Here is a 17558-nt window from a genome sequence, read left to right as displayed (position 1 = left end):
TTCCCGTCTCTTTGAAGCAGCCTGTCTCGGCTTCCCCGTTCTTTTAGCAGCCTGCCTCTGACCTTCCCGTCTCTTTCAGCAGCCTGCCTCTGGCCTTCCCGTCTCTTTCAGCAGCCTGCCTCTGGCCTTCCCGTCTCTTTTAGCAGCCTGCCTCTGGCTAAACTCCCTGATTCCTAATCCTCAGCTCCTTCATGATCCAACCCCCACCTCTATACACGGATAACACTGCAACTTCACCGCTTCACTCGCGCCCTTCTGATTTAAAACGGGGGTCTAAAGCCACACACTCTGGAACACGTGCGTACGGAGGACCTAAAATAAAAACAGGGAATCCACATTAGTGGAAACAGCCACCTGTCCGAGAGCAAGCCTCAAAGCTTTGTTGACAGAAAAATGTATATGTAATAATACAATAACGTTTCTATTTTAGGATGAATTCTATAAGCTTGCAAAATAATTGGTGCATCATTTTTATTTATATATGTATATTTCTTTTTTATAAATTGTAAATATATAACAATATGTGAAACAAAAATCATTAGCAAATTTGCCTACAATATATAATGTGAAATTCTGAAATATATTGACATATATTATTTCACTATATTTTAGTATATGCCTCCATGAAGATGAATTTACCATGTTTAAGCACTGGATAATTTTTCAATGGCATAATTAAAGTCAACTCATATTGTAAAAATTACTATCTGATCCTGGTGACCTTTAACCATTCCCTAGTTTCTCCCTGTGGAGTATGTCTGTAGCATGGTTACAATTACAGTGATGATTATAACCCAAAAGCAAACATAACCGCAAACTCATCCCTTCCATCACCAGATCGGGTCAGACGCTGGCATTAAAACCTTTGAAGCTACAGTTATAGTACCTATAGTTAAGTCGTGCAAATCTGTTTGACCCTACAAAGTGACCAAAAGACAACATTTTTGTTTGTGCTGTAAAATTACCGCAAAAGCCCAGAGAAAACAATCACTGTGTTTTCAGCTTTCAGCTTTTGGTCATGCCGTGTTGCCCTAAATGAGAAAAAATCAGAAGTCTTGTGGGTTAACCTTTGCTGGGACATGTGTGTTGCAATCCAGTGTTTTTCATCTTTGCTGGGATATATGTGTAACAGTACTGCGTGTTCAGCCTGTACTGGGGACATGTGTAATAACAGTGCTATGTGATCAGCCTTTACAGGGACGGGTGTATAACAGTGCTATGTGTTCAGCCTTTATTGGGACGTGTGTATAACTGTGCTATGTGTTCAGCCTTTACTGGGACATAACAGTTCTTCAGGTTTTAAGTATTAACTAGCCCTTCATTTTGGAAACCATTACTATGTAGATCTTTCTGTTTGGTAATGGCTATTTTATGGATTAAATATATGGTTGCGTTGAGCTATGATTCCCATCCAAACTTCAGCAGTCAGACCTAGACGGAAAATCCATTACATTTCCAGCCAACAGTGTCACACATTCACATCTAACGCGTTACCAAACAATTACCTCAGTTGGGTATAAAAAAAGCTTCCGACACAGACTGAGATAACAGTACGTCAGAGTCACGATGTTTTTCTAACCAGAGCCCTGCCAAGTCATCTTTGATCAGTGAGCTTAATTGGAACAATGCCTCCTCCCCAGTCGGGACAGATAAAACTCAAGAGACCACCCCCGCCCCACCAGCCCCCTGCCACCGCGGCCAACCTCTTCCTTCCTGAGCAGATCTGATGATAATTTCACAGGAGGGAAGGACAGGGAAGCAATGCTGTCATCCCCAGAACAGCGCCCCCTGCTGACTCACAGACACTGTGCAGCAGAGGTACCAAACTGCTATGGTTTGTTACAAACCAAATAAGAGAAAATATCCCCCCAAAAGGTACTCATTTGGGGTCAAACTGATAAAAATTCATCACAATGAAGCATATTCAAACAATAAAGTCTGATCCCTATCAGGTAAGACCAATTATGTGCTAAATATCCATCCTGTGCACACTGAACAGTGATACGTTTTTTTTTACTTCAGTTTACTTTCAGTTAATTTGCTGCCCACACAATTCCTGTGAACTACCAAGGTCTTCTTTACATGGCCTAACAATCTGAAATGGGCACTGAATAGTCCCCACTTATTGAGGAAAATAAAGCTTACCTTGATTTCACATTTCTTGTGGGTTGCCATCTTACACACTACAGAGAGGGAGAGGGGAACAGAAGGAGAGAGGAAGTAAGAGACAGGGGGATAAAACGATTCCCTGACCCCAGGAAAAAGTGGTAACAATATAACAGCAAACAAACAGCAAAGCAGAACAGTTGGTTAAAAAAAAAAAAAAAAACATGGCTCAGCTCACTATGTAAACCAAGACACTTTCTGGTGGCTGGAGGGCTGACCCTTACTGTGGTATAACAGGCCATGGGGGAAGGTTTCCCACCAACACTTGACAGGGAGAGAAATCCACGTGAACTGTGATCCACTTCCTGCACATACACTAATGCAGGTGTGGGCAATTCCAGGCCTGGAGGGCTGGTGTGTATGCAGGTTTGTGTTTCCACCAATTACCCGGGGCTAAATGAGCTAATTGGCTGTATACACCAACACTGGCCCACTCAAAGATTAGATCACAGTAAAATGTTTCATGTAGGGACACAAGAACAGTCGTCTGTGCTTCGTGTGCTTATCAAGACACAGCACTAAAATGTCAGATGGCGTAAACGTTAGGGCTAATTACATAATTAAGGCCAGAAGTTGGCATGGAAACCATAAACAGATACAGCCCTTGTTGCCCACCTCTGCACTAACGTGTGGGATGATTTTGCTATTCTTTAGCAAACACAGCACAGCTCACCAACATCTATCTGTCTCATTTTCATAATTTATATTTCGGCTAAAATTAATGTTTTAAAATGAAATCAGTGTTTGAGTTTAATTTGGATAACAGCCAGCATACATATATATCCAGTATTAAAATCAGTTCAGTTTCAATATATTAGTTTAATGGTATTTATTAAAATGATTTGTCCCTCAAATATATCTCTTTGGTGTCGACTGCTGTCTTTGGTAACACCATATTTTGAGTGTCCAATGTTGTCACTCAACTTGATATCAACTGAATATAATTCATTGTCAATTTAAAGTAACAATTCATTGAGACTCTTGATAGTAAACATATGCCTTGTTGACAAGCAATAGATGGCTCTTATGTTTGTCACCAGACATCATTTTGAGGATCTCTCAGGAGGATGACGTTTTGATATCATATTTAGTTGACTGTTGTTGAGATTCACTTAACCTTACTTGAAATGTCCACAGACGGGACATTTGCGTGCAGTTGACATTCAGCTGAATATTTAATGCTCCATTTATGTCTTCTCATTTAGTGGAGAGAGAACGTTCATATACAGCAAGCCTTCAGGTAGGCTAATACTTTGTTGAGTGTCAATAGAGGGTTTCTTGACAAGAGTTTTGAGTGTCAATACAGCATTTCTTGACAGCAGTTTGTGTCTCAGCAGAATCACCCAACATGCAATTGACTTTAATCAACTGATATTCAGTTGATGTCAAGTTGAATGTCAGCATAGGACACTCAAAATAAACTGTTACCCTATCCACTCCACCCTATCCACTCTGGGCCCACCTACTAGCCCCTCCCACATTTCAGGTCTCTTTATTCCTCCTTGTACTTGCTGGTCCAACTCTCTCTTTTGTACCTTTTTCACTCTTCTAAGGGTTTTAACACATCTTTCTCTATCTCTAATCTGTTTTTACAGATTGCTAATGTTAGAGAATTTTCTCATTGGAGCAGCACTTATACCAGTGGTCTCCAGCCCTGGTCCTGGAGAGCTACAGGGTCTGCTGGTTTTTGTTTTCACCTTAAAATCAGCACCCAACTGAGACCTAAGACACCAGGTGAGTTGAGTTAACTGCGTAATCAACTGCTCTAATTGATTCATGATGTGCAGAGTCACTATGAAAACCAGCAGACCCTGTAGCTCTCCAGGACCAGGGTTGGAGACCATTGACTTATACTCCTGTGGTGTAGACCACGCCCAGGTCACCACATGACCAGGCAGACTCACCTCGACAGAAGGAGCCCAAGCTGTCAATGTTCTGACCGCAGACTCCACACTGACGCTTCTTCCTGAAGATCTTCTCCCGGAAGGCATGGGCCTCCTCCTTCCCTACCTGCAAACACAGTCACAGAAAAACCTGCTCAGCGAGGAACACAAGCACTTGCAAACACAGTCACAGAAAAACCTGCTCAGTGAGGAACACAGGCACTTGCAAACACAGAGACACAGAGAGGAAAAGGAGAGGACACATAGCTTTACACTAAGAACACATGGCTTTTTACTGACCAGGGAAGTTGCTTTGACCAGTGACAAGCTGTCTAAATTCAGTGTTTTAGAATGTCTTGTCAGCCATTTTGTCAAGTATTCTCTTCAATCTTCAAATCAAGTTGAACTTTACCTTGGCTCTACTGTCGCACAGGCCTTGGCCACGGACAGTGGCATCAAATGAGTCTTGCTAAGTGGCTGAAAGCAGCCAGGTAAAAGTAAAAAATAAAGAATCAGCATTATATGATGAATTATATGATAATGATGTTCCAAACAGTTGATTTTAGTTAGCCTAAGGTTTGGCCTATGCCTCTGATTTCTAAGCCTCATAATGGCTTCCTTGACTTTCACTGGCACAACTCTGGTCCTCGTGCTCGTCCTCGTGTTGACAAACACCAATAACAGACTCCAAAGGCAATCAAAAGTGTAGAAAACTCGTGTATACCTGCACTAAGGAAGCAATTGAACACAATTGACTAATGAGAAACACCTGTGATGCCCTGAAACGGGGGGATTATTCATAAAAAGGGCTGTAATTTCTACACGACAAAACCAAAATGTATATATACATATATATGTATATATCCTTTATTTAACCAGGTAAAAGTCTCATTGAGATTAAAATCTCTTTTTCAAGAGTGACCTGGCCAAGAAAGCAGCATAAAACATTGTTACAACAATAAACACAAACAATACAAACAGACAAATACAACTGTCACACACTACAAATAAGTGAACACAATATATAAAAATACCCTGAAATAAAAGTTGAGAACATGCACTTCAACCACATGTGAATGGTTTGATTACAAATCTAAAGAAGTATCTGTCCCAAAGATTATGGAGCTTACTGTATATGAGTGGGAGAGCTGCCATATTTCCAGGATATCTGACTTGAGGATTTGGGTTCCAGTGTAAATGTGTGTGGCCTGTTTGAACAGACCTCCTCACTGTGGGATCACCTCTAACCCCAAACTCATCTCACTGAAGCACAAAATAAACACCTGTTTTATTTAGGCTATGGGGGCAGGGGTAAGTTTCCATTTTCAATTTGAGCGTGACAGAGGTGTTTACACAGCTATTCTGCAAAGCAGACTGACACACTATGACCCTGACTGGAAGCTCTGGGCTGGGTCCATTGTAGTAGAATCAGTATTAATAATAACCATAAAACATATAACAGCAAGCTATTCCAAGGCCTGAGCACATGAAAATATTTTGGCAAAAGTCGAGGCAAAAAACATTACGGTCACATTTCATGAATTGAAGTTCAATACAGTTAAACATATTTTTTTTAAATAACAACATATGTCTGCTGCCTGACGTACAGTAAGGGACTGGGCCACACCTCCGCACCATGTGGCAGGCTGCTCAGAGAGCATCCAGGACTTAAAGAACGTTCCGGAATTTATATCCCAGCCGTGCGATATTAAAAGTACTACTGCCCTGCAGAAATAAAGCTGCAAGGGCAACAAAAACACGGGGAACGCACACATAATTAAGACGCAGGCTGGAGCGAGCCTGCTGCTGAAAGCAAGGGAAACCCGCGGCGCGTGTGACGGCCCGCGCCGCCACCGCGCATTCGCACGCCGCGCGTATCCAGTCTCACCGCCTGAGTCTATTCCTGCACGCGGACACCGAACAATCGAGCCGGTTTATTTACAGCCGTTTGAACCCTTTTTATTTTATTTAGCTCTCAGCTGTCTGGGAAAGGTATGATGGACCCCTCTGCAGGAATAGGACGTGTCCACAACGCAGCGAGTTCTGTCCGAGCAGAAACGATACTAATCTGTCAATCAAGAAGCAAGGAGGGGGTGGGGGCATGGAAAACAGCTGACACTCAGATGCCAAGCTCTTTAAAAAGAAAGAGGTACAGCAATCGGGTTTTAGGATGTACCCCATCTGCAGTATACTACAGGGATACTCAATTCTGACCTTCAAAGTCAACCGGAATATTAAAAATATTATGAGAATCTAAACGAGCTAGATGCACTTTAAAAGACTCCACCCTTCACCAAAAATAATCCCTTCATCCAACTTCTTCTGCCTACTGACACGCCTCTAGCGTACCCTGCCCGTAAGCATCTCTTCCTCCACAGCCCTGCCTGTTGACTTTGGCCAGTGGCACCAGCAAATACACACAAGAGTTCTCTTATTTTCGGGCACCTGATGAATTTCAGAGAGGCAAAGACCATTTTGAAAGCTCATTCCATCTCCCTCTCCGCAAAGCTGGGAACAGAAGAGGTATTGAGTTTTAGCTGTCAACCCGCAAGTACCCCTCGGACAAAAGCAACTTTATTTCGCCCCCTGCTTCCATTTCTCGACTCCCGGGTCCACACTCCCTAAACTACGCAGACAGGAAAACTGAATAAAATGCCTCACAGGTCTCTGGCTACGGGCTTAGTGTGAGTCAGTAAGCACGCGTGTGTATATGTGCATCTATACAGCGTGCTACTGTTATTTGACAGCCTGTCAGTGAAAAAGACCAACATATCGACCTCCTTTTGTCAGCCTCTCTGTTTCTGCACCACACGCCTCCCTGTGCATCGCTCCTGTCTAGCTCCTTTAAATGAGGAGTTAACTCCTCTTCTCCTCTCCATTTCTCCCCGCAGGCCCTGAACAGTCAGTGAGCACAGATGGGCCCACCAGGAACAGTAAATGTCAACCGTCCATCGCCCGTTACAACAACATTAGTCCTGTGCCTGTGTACACGCTGGAGTGTGTACACCTTCTGAGCGCCCCGGGCAGTAGAGTGCTCCCAGCCCCTGTGTGCTGTGCCTCCCCCTGTTTGAGGAACAGGCCTACTTAACGTCTGCGAACGCGTTTCCGCGCTTTGATTAACACTTTACTTCCGCAAAATGAGCAAATAACTTTGGCGCCATAATTCTTCCAGGATAATATATTTTGTAACAGCATCTGAAGTACAGTTGTACTTTAATTTATTTTTATTGTTACTTTATAGTAACAAATCCTCTTTAAGTACCCCCATCCCTCCTCACTACCCACCCCCCCCATTCCTGCTGAATCTCTCTAAGTACCCGCCCTCACCCTCTCCTTGATTCAGTCTGTCCCAAAAGGGTGGGTCAGTCAGAATCAAACATAGACGCACTGTTCCAGCAATGAGGTCAGCCCCAAAGAGGCACAATACTTCCAACTTCAAGACTCTCCTCACCAGTTAACCCCCTTGGCTTTGACATTTGCTCAACATGAATTGTGCAAGTCATTAATGCTGCATGAAATTAAATTTTACTTTTCATGAGACATATTGACTGGTGTATGAAGTTCTGAGCTTTAACATTAAAAGGATAGTTTGGAATTTTTGACAACTAGCTGTTATTTTGAAGGCAAATTATTTTGAAGGCAGATTACCGCTAAATCACTTATTTAACCTGCAGTTCACGAGCAGGAGGAGCTGCATGTCTGGTCTCTCCATCGGTCCCTCCGCATCAATCAACAACATTATGGGTGAGTGAAAAACAGGGCCAGATGCCAAAAATTCCCAATTATCCCTTTTAAATGGAAACTGTGATATACTAAACCAAAAAGGTCTAACCTGAACTGAATGTTAAAGCTAACATCGGCCAGAATGGTGTCTAAGCCTCAAACAAACCTGCTGATTTTTACTGGCAATTTGCAAAGGTGTTCATTTCAAGCCTTAGCGCAGAAAGTGCTATGCCGGGGAATCAAACCCCCTGTATTTGTGAATGGAATGAGAGTCTGCCATCCTACAGACACATGATCTCCCCCTGCACTGAAAAACTGGACGGAAGGCCCTGCTAATAGCTATGTCTGTCTCACAGGCTATCCAGTGCATGTGCGTGTCCAGTGCTGTGAGCTAGTCGCTGCTGCCATTTTAAAGTCAGCTCAATGGATGCAATACTCTTGCATTCCACAGTGGTGGCACACCTATTAAAATAGACTAGCCAGTTATTTTTATTCACCACTCATTTTTAACCCTTTAAGGTGTAAGATCACAAATATGTGATCTGAACGTTCTTAAATGAACATTCTAATGCTGGCGTAACAATCACTACCGGTAACCGAAAGCAGTTCTAGAACACAATTTTGAAAACATTCCAAAAAGAGTACTCTTCAAACGGTTATAGTGACAGACAAAAAAACTTTGGTGGATAGACGCCTCAACTGATTCTTTGCTCACAAGGTCGTCAGCTCAGTACTCTATTAGGTCTTTGACCTGTTCAAGCCAAAACATTCCAATGCATTGCATCTTCTGAAACCTCATTACGGGGTGTGACCAAAGACAATAATAAGGAAAAGAATGCTTGGCACTATAAGACCGGAATATCAGACCAGAAGCCGGAACTTCCCGCAATTAAGATGTTTGAAGGATGGAAGGACAGCATGAACTGTATATCTGCTTAATCTACAGAATCAGTGATACTGATCAGGTTTATAAACATGAGTCACTGTCCCTAGTCCTTCCCACTTACTGGAGTGGAGTTAAGGGATATAGCTAATTATACAGTAAGTTCTCATGAGAGTGACAACCCTTCCCACTAGACAAAATAGGGCATTAACATCTTTGTGTCTCAGAATTTGACATAAGTCCCTGTGCACTACAACATACATCAGGAACAGGGATCAAAGGTACAGCAACACTGAGGCAGTAGTCAGTCAGTTGGGATTTGAACCTGCAGCCTCAGAGTTACAAAACTGGCACATTAACCACAGGACTGCTGCCCCATGCTGGCCACACAGACAACTGCAATGAGTCTGATGCTGCGACACAGAGGTACTATTAATTACTGACAGTCAGCTGTTGCTAGTGCTGCTACGGCATTTGTCACCTGACTCGCTGGCTCTCATAAGACTCATGCATTTCTCTCACGCACAGCTTCACTTTCTGGAACAACATACAACCACGGTACCACAAATCCTGCAATGCAAAGTGCCTGAGTTATATTTGAGTCCTGCATCTTCCCTACACACTCCTGTATCTTCCCTACACACTCCTGCATCTTCCCTACACACACCTGCATCTTCCCTACACACACCTGCATCTTCCCTACACACTCCTGCATCTTCCCTACACACTCCTGCATCTTCCCTACACACTCCTGCATCTTCCCTACCACACCGAATCTCCCTACACTCATGCATCTTCCTACACACCTCATCTCCCTACACACTCCTGCATCTTCCCTACACATCGCATCTTCCTACACACTCCCGTATCTTCCTAACACCTGAATCTCCTACACACTCCTGCATCTTCCTACATATCCTGCATCTCTACTCCTGCACTTCCATTACTCCGCATCTTCCATCCACTCTGCAATTCTCAATCAACCTCTTTTTACTCAATCGTCTTCAAAGCTTCCAACAGAAAATCAGATTAGAAAATGGTAGCTAATACTGACTACTGGATACAAAACTGTTAAATGACAGTAGTATTTATAATTCACTCAAATCCAATTACTTCAAGGCACATTGAAATGGAGCCAGGTTTCAGAAAGCTGGCTCTAAGTAGTTAGAAAACAGATATATGACCATATAAACAACAAAAAACCATTTCATAAAGTTCAATAACTGTGTCATATCTTGTCTATGTTCTATACATTAACCAAGCTCCCCGTTTGGAAAGGATGGAACAAATAAGGTTATACTTTTCAGTATTTATTGGCATACGAAATCCAAACAAGTTTTATAGATCATCTTCTGGAAGCCATGTCGCATTTTGCCATTTAAATTCCTTCGTAAACTGGAGCCAGTAATCCTGCATTGCTTATAGTGCAAAATCCTTTTGAGCCAAGTTCCGAACAATATCACTGCTCTATTGCGTCAAGCGATTCATAACTACAGGGGAAACACCATAACAGCTCTATCTATGCAACGGCATCATCATACCTGGGCAATCTAATAAACTTCTTCAAAAGAAAAAAGTGCTTATATAAAGTCTTCCTTAACAGCGAGCTACAGCGTTCAACGTAGCTAAACAACAGACCAAGTTCTTAGTTTAAAAATAATAATTAGCTAGCCAAACAAAGCTACACAATAAGTTAATCATATCATCATGTGTGAGCATTAAATGCATGCTTCTAGGATTTCATTAGCTGTAGGAGCTACGCCTCCGCCAGTAAGAGAAGATGCTGTGTTCTCACAGAAAGCAGCGCTAACGATAGATTTCCTGCTAACCTGCAGCCTCTGCTGCATGGCATACATTTATTTTTTCCAAAGAGTCTAACTTTCAAAATGTGTCCAAGCATTAAAAAGTCTAGTTTTATTCATTTTATAATGAGTAAAAAATAATGAAACCCGTTCATCCATTTATTCTCTTACCTTATTCATTTTCTCGGTTGTATCCGCAATTGTTAACACTTGAAATTTTATTGCTTTCAAACCCCCATGACTTCATAGAAATCCAGCGCCTTGCTGTCCGAATTCAGAAACATACGAACTGACCAGTACCAATCCTGCAAAGTCGTGATTGACTCTAATCAATGGGAGGAGCCAAATCGAAAGTTGGGCGGTAACAAAGTTGTTTTGCTGGATATCATTTCTGTATAGGGCAGTTCCATAATAAAACGGTGTCGTTAAAATGTTGCATTCCGTAAATGGGCGTGTTCATTCAGTGCAATATCACTGATTGGTTAGAACTGAAAACAAAGCTGTGATATTTTCATGTTCGTGTTGGCGTGTGGTTTTGGTTGCAGGTGAGCGCATGGATCTCCGTACTTAGCCATCTGAAAGTTTGATACATTGATATGCATTTTTAATGGTAATGTGTTTATTAGAACAGGGAAATTTGTTTAGAGTTGGGCTCCGTTTCAGACAAGTCACAAGCCGCCCTGGGAATGACCCCCGCACCCATTCCTGTCATTTGACTCAGATATTTCACACTTCATTACACAGATTTAAGCCAAGTGCCTTCATTAATACAGTACATGACCCAGCGCTTAACTCTCATTTACAAAACCGATAGAACTGAGAGAGAGAGAGAGAGCTCTGTGTAGTGTCATAGAAACAAGACTTCAACAGGCTTGATTTTATTTAAGACGATGTCTTGAGTGAAAGTCAAATAGTATTTCTCCAAAGACATTGCACAATGGACCATATTTCCAAGTAACAATATACCAGAACAAAAATGTCAGTAAATGAAAACTTTGCTTTAGATTTCAAGAAGGCACTTGATTCCATTTGGCAATGTGGACTGTTGATGTACTTCCAAAGAGTGATCTAACCTGGTCTAAGACCTATGATATCATCAAACCCCTAACCCTAACCCTAACCCACACACACACAAACAAACAAATACAGAGTCGCAATTGGGAAGAAAAGAAGGGCTTTCTTCACTCAGTAGATGGAGAGTAAGGTAAACCTGTTCAATGTTTGCATCCACAGACCACAGCAGCAGGATATGCGTTTAATGATGAACAAATTCAATTAGCTTTCGTTTGCAGATGACCTGGTTCAGCTGCAACCCACAGAAGGAGGACTGTAGCAGAGCCTGGCTCTGTCAGGAAAGCACGGTTAGATCTGGGCCTCGACAATAAAGCTGGTTACAACCAAAAATACGATACGGAATTTCAAAGAAGATTCGGATCTCACGGCACCAAATATAGAGTCGTACAAAATACAACCTTGAAACACAGAAACATCGTACATATTTTGATTTGCAAATATGCTCACACCTATACATACAAATGCATACATACAGTGCACACTGTACATCATAATATCATAATGATATAATAATTTAGAATTCATAAACTGCTCTAATGTAAAATTATGAAAGATATCGTTCAATTGCAGTGGAGAACACCAAACAATACATGAAGGGCAGATATCCACTATTGTCCAACATCCAAAAAGTACCGTGATGGGCAAAATAATGCCACTTTGGGATCATTTCAATTCACTTGTACTTGCTCAATAATGACATCTCCTGGTGAGAAGTAGGCAGAGCAGACCAGATAAACCAGATTTTTATTTTATTTGACCATAAACAACTCTCTCACTCAGTAGGGTGCCTTACAAAACTATTCACTTTTGAACAGAAACGTTTCTCAGTTATGCCAACAAATGATTTCACATAATGTTTGCGGTGGCCTGTTGTGCTTCTTGTCTCCTTGAGTGAAATAACACTAATATGTGCCGCACTACCACTTCGCAATGCAATCTCTTGAAAAAAATTATTATTTAGCTTCGCTGTGAAATATCAGCAGAATCTAGGCGACTGAATTTCCACTCCCTGTGCGGTCGGCTGGTCGCTTCCCCAGTTATGTCTGTACTGGCCCCAAAGTCGTGGAACAAACTTCCCAGTTATGTCTGTACTGGACCCACAGCGGTGGAACAAACTTCCCAGTTATGCCTGTACTGGACCCACAGTGGTGGAACAAACTTCCCAGTGTGGTCAGGACAGCAGAATTGCTGGCCATCTGCTCACACAGACTAAAGACCCATCTCTTCAGACTGCATCTGGGTTATATGTCATTTTGAGAGAAAATGGCAGTTGAGAATAAGTTTGTGCTTTGTGTAGATGGGACATGGTAAATAATAATCTAAAATAACTAATTAATAATAATAAAAATTAATAATTTTTATTAATGATTATTTGGCATATTTAATGAATCTAGAGTCGTACAAAATGCTAAATATTAGGATATCTGGTATTTGAAATGTGGATATATGGAACCCAAAATCTAACATTCTCTAGTGATACCATGCCTTAAAGATAGTTATGCAAGCTAAAATAGACTCATGTACAACTGTAGACACATCTACCATGGCAGAAATTTGCTAAATATTGTGCTAAATATTGTAAAAGTATCAATAAAAAACCATGACACACTGACATATTCAATGAAGGATATTGAAGCATTTTCATTTGAATGTTATCTTCTACAAAATAAGAATAAGAATGTCTTTAAAACATTTGGATGTGGATATGAAAAATATGGTAGGGGATGGCAAGAGACAGGCTGCAGGGGATATTTGGAGAGGTGATAAAAAAAAAGTAATGGAGAACCTGAAAGGAGAGGAGGCGTGTCGGAGAAAAAACTCCACAGCAAATAGTGAGAATGGCGGACAGGGCAGGACCGAGACCCAGGCAAGCCGGGGAGAAGCGGGGCTGGGGAGAAGCTGTGTAGGGGAAATGACACGGGTCGGGGGCGGAGCCACACTGCAGTGGCAGAAAACGATCATGAGAACCAAGCCAAAGACTGATAAGCCACAGATGGAGGGCAGAGAGTGAGAGAGAGAGAGAGAGGGAGAATAGAAAAATGCAATGCTGGAGCTCTGTTTGTCATGTTGTCATCTTGGGGCAACGTACATGAGAGGTTTATAAAATGCTGAATCATAACCCCCGCGATAATTTCCAGCCAAAATCCAGCTCATTTCCAAAACATTTCCAACCCTTTAATAACACATTGTTTCCATTACTCACTTGTGAATGTAATAGAAGATAAAGTATTTATTTTTCACAACGCTGCTCTATGGGGACACAAATTACTTATTTCATTAATCATTTCCCCTACTTTTCACCCATTTTTCTTAATTGCCAATGCAGAATTTATACTCTCTCACTCCCTCCCTCTCTCTTGCTCTCTCTCAAGGGTTCAAGGATCCAAAAAGGACTTCTTCAGAAGCAATTTAGAACATAAGTATTGAAAACCTCTTTCTCTTTCCTTTACCTACTTTTCTTCCAGGACAAAATAATAATAAATATACAATATATCATAATAAAGTAAATGGAAGTGCAAAAAAGATTAAATAAAAGTATCACGTGTTAAACTAAAAGACGAAAAGAACAGTAACTCACAGAACAAGTTTTCTGGGAGCTCTACATACTTCCAGAACTTTGTGAAAGCCAATCTCTCTCACCCTCCACTGATATGCATGCACTCAATCACTCTCTCACCCTCTCTCTCTCATACACACACACGCACACACACACACCTGCTCTAAGTGCTAGTGTCAGCAGTACACACGCACACACACACACGCACACACACACACACACACACACACACAGCGCCCTGTGCTTTAAAGTCTGAGAGCGCCTGTAACGTGGACACCGTGGCTCGCGTTTGGCATTCCAGCAGGATGTGACGGGAGCAGGTGGGGGTGGAGAGGCCTGTTACGAGGGTCTGGGCGGCTCGGCCTTTATTTATATCCGCCCCCCATCCCACCCCCTCCCCCCGCCCCCCCCTGCATGCTTTCTCTGCTCTTAATGGAGGACGTTCCGTCTGCTAATCGGGCTGCTCACCTCTCCCGTCCTTACAGGGACGGCGTCGGAATACGCATGTGTTTGAAAGGGGTGGGGGTGGGGGGGTGCAACAGCCCCCCCACTCTCACCCATTTCCTTACTATAAACTTGAGTGGGGACGGCTTTGGGTTTCCAACACCTCGAAGGAAAGACCTTCCCTGACGTCCTCCAGCAGGTGGAGAGGCTGCATTTCATCATGGCGGGGAGCAGGCCCTGGCCGCTTTTCGGTCTCTCGCAACTGTCCGGACAAATCCGCCCCCAGGGCTCTGCCAGCGGGTGCCCACCTGAACAAACAGCGCGCGGGCGGTTCTGCCAAAAGCGCCACGAGCGAAACAAATGACTGCAGAGGGGGGGGGGCCTGCCACTGCCACAACAGTAACGCGCCACAGTAACACGCCGCAGTCACACGCGAGCGGTTTCTGTTTCAACAAGGGAGCTGCTCTGTCGAGAGGGGGGAGGGGCCGGGTCAGCGACACGGCAGCGCATTTTAAATCCCGTGCTAATAAAGCGGGGTTTAAGCCACGGGCACTTTGGGAAAAACACTTACGAGAGTACGGGACTATTTTGTGTTTGGTGTTCGATTCTGCTTCTGCTTCCTGTGTTGTAAAGAAGTTAAATACTGTCCAGAATTGCAATGCAGACTTCATGACTATTTTCTTAGTTTCAGAATAATTGGTTTTCGTATGAAAATGCATCGCTTTCCTTTTTCAGCCCTTTATTTCAGAGGTGCGCATTAATGACATTTGAGCATTTGTAGTCAAACGGTCAAGCGTGCGGAATTAAATCACATCAGGTGGAAAGAAACAAGAATGCATTAATTTGCAGCAAACTGAATACATTGCATCCCATACGACCGTGATACTATGCTGGGCCTAGATCAGTATGGAGCTTGTGACAGCAGCAATTTCCTGTGAAACGGAAGCCAAAATAATCTGGATCTGAGTCTGGCTTTCAGATTATTATCCATTCAGCACTCAATCAAAAACCCCCCAGTGTGGCACAATAGAGACTGCGCATTTCCGTGGGTTTATTTTTGTTTCTTTACGTTTCTCCCATATTTCCTCTCCCTGGAATGCCTAACCACGGCTGTAGGTCCTTCAGAACGCTGCAGTGTCCCTCCCTCCCAGTGTGACCTCACTTCCTGTAGAGCCAATCATGAATCACCCCACAGGGCATCCCCTGGCCACAGTCCGCACTGGCATTGGCTAGATTTCCTCCGTAGGGAGCATCACTGCACAAAACACAAATTCCTCAGCTGAGCGTGCAGTATGGGAGCCCCCAGTGTTCCAAAACTATTAAATAATCTCAGTACACCCACAGGAATAAGGCCCTTCACTTTCCCAAATAAAGCTGTTTTACATTTTAGTTGTACTTAACTCTGTATAGTAGATCATTCTGTTAAGACTGTAGAATGTTGATATCATTTCCTTATCATTGTCCCTGTTTTCTGTCATGAAAGATCCATCAGTGTTCACACTTTTTGACTGGAATAGATCACCCAACAGCGAAGCTATTGGAGGGCTTTCAGGGAGCCAATAGGAAGAAAGTGACATCACCTAGTGTAAACTACCCAGAAATGCTCACTCCTTGTTGGGTAGCATGGTCATTTTCGCACATCATCAATAGATCAAGGAAGAGAACGGACGCAGAAGTATTTTAACTACCAAGCCGTCTGCTGGATGTGAATTTAAACAACCAATCACCACACTTTCTGCAGAGATTGCTCCGAAACAGCTACATCAAACAGGAAAATTGTGATTTTTAACATCCTCTCGTCAGTTCTGATTATATATTTAGCGACTTTACAAATCTGGTGACCAGCCATTCTCACTAAATCTCATCTAAAGCTGGCCTGGGGGTCAGCTGGAGCGTAGCCGTTTGCGAGACCGCCTGGGGTTAAGAAGTCACCTGCCACGGTGGGTGGCATGCAGGCGGTCAGTGGAAGCCAGGCTAAAGTAACAAACAGCCGCACCGAGCAGAAGCCCGCGCCGTCAGCGTAAGAGCGGGCACAGCCGCGCCACACCAGAACCCCACGCGAAGCACGGGCAGCGCCAGCGCGGAAACCCCCTCCGTCCAATCGGAGCGAGCGCGGGCGGCGGCGTCCTCGCCCTCGCTGCGCTTCCCCTACGTCGCCGCGTCCCCCGGGCTTACCTTGCTCGTCCGGAGCTTCTCCTGCTTCCTCTCGGCGCAGACCATTTTCGGCGACTTCTCTGCGGGTGCGGGACCCCGTTCGGCCCCGCTGCGCCCCGCGCTGAGGGCACACCCCATGGGTCACCCCTCTCTGACTCTTCTCCCTCTCTCCGTCCCTCTCTCCGTCTCGCTCTCTCTCCCTCACACTCTGACTCTGAGGGTCTGTTTTGCACTCCACACGAAGGCAGCTGTTTTTGTCGACTGACGTAAAGCCCTTCCCCTTTCCCAGGGCTGGCTCCCATACAGCCCTATACTCAGCCAGAGAGCCAGCAGAGCCTCTCTCACACACACACACACACACACTCAGCCAGAGAGCCAGCAGAGGCTCTCTCACACACACACACACACACACTCAGCCAGAGAGCCAGCAGAGGCTCTCTCTCTCTCACACACACACACTCAGCCAGAGAGCCAGCAGAGCCTCTCTCTCTCACACACACACACACTCAACCAGAGAGCCTCTCTCTCTCACACATACACACACTCAGCCAGAGAGCCACCACCAGACTCTCTCTCCCTCTCTCTCACACACCTCTGTCTCTCTCTCTCTCATACACACACACACACACACACAGAACCAGCAGACACTCTTTCTCTCACTCTCTCTCATACAATGTCATAGTACTTTCAGACACTCTGTAAGATAACACAGTTAAGTTTTGTCCTGTTTTCATTCTTTGGACCAGAGCAGATCTACATTCCCTCTTCTGAGCAATCCACTCGACTCCTGGCCTCTACTAGGAGTATGATCGGGGACTGAGTCAGCAACCTCATAAGAGCACAGCAATATTACATCACCCCGCACGTTTCCC

General features: G+C 43.7%; 1 protein-coding gene across 7 annotated transcripts in view; it reads right to left on the bottom strand.

Moving 5' to 3' along the window:
• LOC135238528 (tensin-2-like) overlaps positions 1 to 16943 on the bottom strand; it is a 41888-nt gene extending 24945 nt beyond the window's left edge. For 3 of the 7 annotated variants that reach the window (XM_064306494.1, XM_064306495.1, XM_064306497.1), the window contains exons 1-3: positions 16708 to 16937; positions 4071 to 4176; positions 2146 to 2183 (exon numbers count right to left, since the gene is read on the bottom strand). In XM_064306494.1, the coding sequence (XP_064162564.1) occupies positions 2146 to 2183; positions 4071 to 4176; positions 16708 to 16824 (261 nt within the window). In that variant the 5' untranslated portion in view covers positions 16825 to 16937. Of the gene's footprint in view, positions 1 to 2145; positions 2184 to 4070; positions 4177 to 10628; positions 10769 to 16707 lie in introns of those variants that run through there. The other 4 variants (XM_064306496.1, XM_064306498.1, XM_064306503.1 and 1 more) reach the window with 3 other exon arrangements.
• Positions 16944 to 17558: the final 615 nt, after the last annotated feature.

This window comes from Anguilla rostrata, chromosome 13 (assembly GCF_018555375.3).
Source record: "Anguilla rostrata isolate EN2019 chromosome 13, ASM1855537v3, whole genome shotgun sequence".
Lineage (NCBI taxonomy): Eukaryota > Metazoa > Chordata > Actinopteri > Anguilliformes > Anguillidae > Anguilla > Anguilla rostrata.
Note: the sequence above shows the minus strand (reverse complement) of the source record. Positions and strands in the feature narration are given on the sequence as shown.